The 6,071-nt window shown below is 41.2% G+C and overlaps 1 protein-coding gene across 1 annotated transcript; it reads right to left on the bottom strand.

Annotated features, from left to right (window-relative positions):
- Window positions 1–1,389: 1,389 nt before the first annotated feature.
- On the bottom strand, window positions 1,390–2,214 carry LOC142312639 (olfactory receptor 5V1-like). The gene has a single exon (XM_075351637.1). It carries the CDS (start codon window positions 2,212–2,214, stop codon window positions 1,390–1,392), a length of 825 nt encoding a protein of 274 aa, XP_075207752.1.
- Between the last annotated feature and the right edge of the window lie 3,857 nt (window positions 2,215–6,071).

The raw sequence follows: 6,071 nt of genomic DNA, 5'->3' as shown, positions 1-6,071 counted from the left end.
CCCTCATTCTATTCTTTATTGCAGTTCATCAAAAAGCCACCAGATGGCGTTCATATCATTCCCCACAGTATAGTTGCCATGGCTGCAGGGAGCCACAAGATGTCACTATAACCATGTAGATATATATATATATATATATTTGTATGGTTAATGGCCGTTCCCTGCCTAATACTAAACGTGCAAACAGCCAAATTGGCCAACACTAACCGCTAAAATAGCACACAATATAGCAGCCACAAGATGTAGTCTATTTAACTTACAATGAGTGGATTCCTGTTGGTGGTGAAAAGCTCCCGACAAGTGTTTCGGTTCACTTCCTTCATCAGGGGGCGTATCTAATAAACCAAACGGAGGCTTTTTATATCGCCCACCTCCAATTACCTTCAGATACTTTCGTGACGCACCCGTCAATATATATATATAAAAAATATACATAAAAATTCAAATAAAATTATATTGAACTGAAATCATCTGATTTGTATTGTTCTTTGAGCTTCTTTGATCGCTTTCCTCTTTTTCTCCTTCAAATATGTTATGCGATTTTTGGCCCATAATCATATTAGTCCCTTTTTTATCATGATTGACTAAAGGCCACTTTACACACAGAGATAAATCTTTGGTTGATCTTTGGTTGCAGTGAAATTGTGGACAATCAGTGCCAGGTTTGTGGCTGTGTACAAATGGAACAATATGTCCATGATTTCACTGCAACCACAGATCTGCCAAAGATTTATCTCTGCGAGTAAAGTGGCCTTAAATGTTAGTGTCTTGATATGTATAATATATCACAACTCACTTTTTTCTATATATACTATTATGTAGACAAGTTGGTGCGTCTGTACTATTAACTATTTTGCATTTGTACCTTTTATGCACTGCAGCACTTTTTGATTGTCTTTACCTATTTTGGCTAAATGGCAGATTTGCTTATATATGTTGCATTGTGAGAGAAGCAGTGTCACTGTGACCTTTTTTTGTCCTAAATATCCTTATGCACATGTCTATGTCTTTTAATATATGTTTAATAAAGATTATTTCTATTTGCATATTTAAATCTGTTTTTCTTCAGTGCATATACAGTACAGACCAAAAGTTTGGACACACCTTCTCATTCAAAGAGTTTTCTTTATTTTCATGGCTCTGAAAATTGTAGACTCACATTGAAGGCATCAAAACTATGAATTTAAACCATGATGGGTTTAGTTTATAGATACCCTCATCATACACAATATTGACTACATAATTCATGATTTTTTCCGTGTTTACTGCTATGACTGAAGTCAGTACAAAACTATCTAGACAAATGCCAAGACTCTGAGTTTTCGGAACTCATGGTGACTTGTGATGAGGTTCCCTATTGTGTAGTCTAAAATAAAGCCAGTTCTGCTCTTAGTTCTTCAAAAATACATCTAAGTGAAATACCATTTTTACAGCTTGCCTTAGTTCCCTATTCCTCAGACTATAAACCACAGGATTTAGTAAAGGAACAATCATTACATAAATGAGAGTGATCATCTTGTTGACTTCTAATGAAAATGTAGAGGTAGGACGCATGTACATGCTTAAAGTTGTCCCGTAAAATATTACCACAATTATGAGGTGAGAAGAACAGGTGGAAAAGGCCTTTGATCTTCCTTCTGTAGACTTAATTTTCAAGATGGAATTAATAATAAAAATATAAGAGGTCAAAGTAAGCAAAAATGGACCAAATCCTAAAAATGCTCCTTCGATATATGTAATTCTTTCAATACTATAAGTTTCAGAGCAAGACATTTTAAGTAGAGCAGTTAGGTCGCAGAAGAAATGATTAAGTCGATTGGACTTGCAGTAGCATGCCCGGAGGATAAACCAGGCATGGGGAAATGTATCCGCAAAACCTAGTAACCAACAACCAGCGGCAAAACCAACACAAAATCTCCTGTTCATGATGAGGTAGTAATGTAGTGGTTCACAGATGGCTACATAGCGATCATATGCCATGGCGGAGAGCAGGAGAAACTCTGAGCTTGTGAAAGCCAGGAAGCCATACATTTGCATTGCACAAACTGTTAGGGTTATAGTTCTGTTGTTCAATAAGATAGAGATGATGATCCAGGGCATGGTGACTGAAATAAAGCATATGTCAGCTGCTGACATGTTCATAAGAAAGAAAAACATGGGTTTCTGCAGCTGGCGGCAAGAACATCCAAGACTAATTATCAGCATATTGGCCATAATGACCTGCAGGTAGGCTACTGAAAACAATGTGATAAAGATGAGCTCATGTCCACAGTAATATCTGAATCCCAAAATGACTACTGCATTGGCACAAGTTCCGTTTCCACCAGTATTATCAGCGTTAGGGATTTCTGTAGTTTCTTATATATGAAAAAGATCTAAAAATGATTACATTAGGAAACTATTTTGGAGACAAAAATCTACTGTGGTATTAAATGGCAACTATTCAATTGGCTGTACAACAATGGTTACCTAACTGTCAGCCCATTTGGATCCTAAATGGATCACTAACTGGTCGCTAGATCCTTCCTTGTGAGATTCTATAATTAGGAACAAAATTATGTCAGACTATAAAAATACAACTGCATAAAAAATACATAGATAGGAAAAAGAAGGAAGGATCCGGCACAAATTCTTCTTATAATAAAAACATCATAACCTTTATTTCAAGCGTTTAAAAAATGTATTGTGAAGACCAAAAGGTGTATTGGCAAATGGAGAAACTTTACGCGTTTCGCACTTCGGTTTTTCTTTCCTCATAAAAAATACATACTATACTAAGGAGTCTTGTCAATGTTTGCAAACTTGCTTAAAGATGCAGTCGAAACCAGAAGTTTCCATGCACGCTCTAAAAAGACACATCTGTAGGTTTTTTCTCACTATCTGACATGAAATCAGGATAAACCTTTCCTGTTTTAGGTCAATTAGGAACCAAAATTATTTATATTTGTCAAATGCCAGAATAATGAGAGAGAGAATGTTTTAAGGCATTTTTATTACTTTCTGCAAAGTCAAAAGTTTACGTACAATAAGGAGTACTTTAAACGCTGCGACATCGGTAACGATATATCGTCGGGGTCACGTCGTTAGTGACACACATGCGGCGCCGGTAGCGACATCGCAGCGTGTAACACTAATGAGTGACGATCAACGATCGCAAAATCGTTCCAAAACGGTGATAGTTGACATGTCGTTCATTTCCTTAATATCGCTGCGGCCACCGGTACGATGTTGTTCGTCATTCCTGTGGCATCACACATTGCTATGTGTGACACCGCGGGAGCGACGATCCTCTCCTTACCTGCGTCTACCGGCAATGCTGAAGGAAGGAGGTGGGCGGGATGTTACGTCTTGCTCATCTCCGCCCCTCCGCTTCTATTGGCCGGCCGCTTAATGACACCGCAGTGACGTCGCTATGATGCCGAACGCACCTCCCCCTTGAGGGACGGATTGTTCGGCAGTCACAGCGACGTCGCTGCAAAGGTATGTCCGTGTTATGCTGCCGCAGCGATAATGTTCGCTACGGCAGCGAGCACCACATATCGCACGTACGACGGTGGCGGGTACTATTGCACACGACATTGCTAGCTATAGCTAGCGATGTCATAGCATGTAAAGCACCCTTAAGAGTACTAGGCCTTTGAACAATATGGGACAGCCTATATGATGATGTCATGTCTTTTATTGGCAACATCTGAGCTTGTGGAAGGATATTCAAAACATTTGAACTAAGCCATACAGTTTAAGGGCAAAGTTATTAAATACTATTGAAATGTATGTAAAGTTTTGACTTTGCAGAAAGTAATAAAAATACCTTAAAACATTCTCTCTCTCATTATTCTGGCATTTTGGAAATGTAAATTATACTAAATACTAAAATACTAGGTTCTAAATTGACCTAAAACGGGAAGATTTATTCTGATTTCATATCAGATAGTAAGACAAACATGCAGATGTGTCTTTTTAAGGTACCGTCACACTAAACAACTTACCAGCGATCCCAACAACGATACAACCTGATAGGGATCGCTGGTAAGTTGCTAGGAGGTTGCTGGTGAGAGGTCACACAGTCAGACGCTCCAGCGATCCCACCAGCAACCTGACCTGGCAGGGATCGCTTGAGCATCGCTACACGGGTTGCTGGTGAGCTGTCACCAGCAACCAGTGACCAGCCCCCAGCCAGCAGCGACGCACTAAAGCGATGCTGCGCTTGGTAACTAAGGTAAATATCGGGTAACCAACCCGATATTTACCTTGGTTACCAGCGCACGCAGCTACACATGCAGAGAGCAGGGAGCAGCGCACACCGCTTAGCGCTGGCTCCCTTCTCTCCTAGTTACAGCACACATCAGGTTAATTACCCGATGTGTGCTGTAGCTACACGTGCAGAGAGCAGGGAGCAGCGCACACTGCTTAGCGCTGGCTCCCTGCTCTCCTAGTTACAGCCCACATTGGGTTAATTACCGGATGTGTACTGCAGCTACACGTGCAGAGAGCAGGGAGCAGAGCACACCGCTTAGCGCTGGCTCCCTTCTCTCCTAGTTACAGCACACATCGGGTTAATTACCCAATGTGTGCTGCAGCTACACGTGCAGAGAGCAGGGAGCAGCGCACACTGCTTAGCGCTGGCTCCCTGCTCTCCTAGCTACAGTACACATCGGGTTAATTACCCGATGTGTACTCTGCTACACGTGCAAGGAGCAGGAGCCGGCACTGACAGTGAGAGCGGCTGAGGCTGGTAACGAAGGTAAATATTGGGTAACGAAGGACAGGGCTTCTTGGTTACCCAATGTTTACCGTGGTTACCAGTGTCCGCAGAAGCCGGCTCCTGCTGCCTGCACATATAGTTGTTGCTGTCTTGCTGTCACACACAGCGATGTGTGCTGCACAGCAGGACAGCAACAACTAAAAAATGGCCCATGACATTCAGCAACAACCAGCGACCTCACAGCAGGGGCCAGGTTGTTGCTGGATGTCACACACAGCAACATCGCTAGCAACGTCACAAAAGTTGTCCATCAGCAGCGATGTTGCTAGCGATGTTGCTTAGTGTGACGGGGCCTTTAGACAGTGTATGTAAACTTCTTATTTCAACAGTACTTGGAAGTGCCTGAAAATTGTAAGATGTACAGTAGATGTTTACAGCAAATAGAGAACAGTGTATGAAACATATACTGTTACTAATCTAAGGCGTAAACCATGCATGATAACATGCCCTTATGACTTCTATTACTATTACTGAAACATGAAGCTAAATGGATTTTTGGAACTATTGTTCTAGGAGCATTGGATCTCAATTAGAGATGAGAAGACCAGTTGAAATTCAGTTTTGGTGGATTGAGCCGGAATTTACATAAAGTTTAGTTCTGGACCCGAACTTGACCTGGACCCCATTGGAAGTCACTGATTGGGCAGTTCGGGTCTCCGCCAGCATGTAGCCAGCCATAAACAGATCACTTCTGCTGGAGGAAGGGCAGGGTATTTTTCTTTTTGTGCACACTACATCCGATAATGTTGTGTTTGTCCCCAGTGTGAGCCATTCAGAGACTGCAAGCGGCTTGAGCACATGTTTGATTGAGTGCTCGGCATACGTAAAGCACCCGAACTCCAAGCTCCGAACTTGAACGCTGATTTTTTTTTTGTAAAGTCAGTATTCGGTACGAACATCAAACTTTTTACTGTTCGGGTCTGCTCATCTCTAGTCTCAATGACCGAAATGATTTGAGCATCTTTTTATTATTAATATTCTATGTAATGTAATTCTATGTATTATTCTATGTAATGTATTCTATGTAATATTATATGTATTTGTCTGTTATTTCCTATTTTCCTTTAAATCTATCATTGTATTTTCAAATAGGGAAACAGAAGAGCCTAGTGGTGACATGCACCGTTTTTTGCTTGGCAAGCTCTATCAATAAAATAACTAAGCAGACCAGTGGCGGAAACAGGCAGAAAAGTGCTCTTGTGCAAGAACAACCTATGGGCTTCTTCCAGTACAATAGTTTTGTCTATGGGAGGAACTGCTCACTGTTTTGGAGCTTGAATTGGACCCTGTAAGCTTTTGAGCCCTT

This window comes from Anomaloglossus baeobatrachus, chromosome 5 (assembly GCF_048569485.1).
Source record: "Anomaloglossus baeobatrachus isolate aAnoBae1 chromosome 5, aAnoBae1.hap1, whole genome shotgun sequence".
NCBI classification, from domain to species: Eukaryota; Metazoa; Chordata; class Amphibia; order Anura; family Aromobatidae; genus Anomaloglossus; species Anomaloglossus baeobatrachus.
This window is presented reverse-complemented; position numbering and strand designations above follow the sequence as displayed.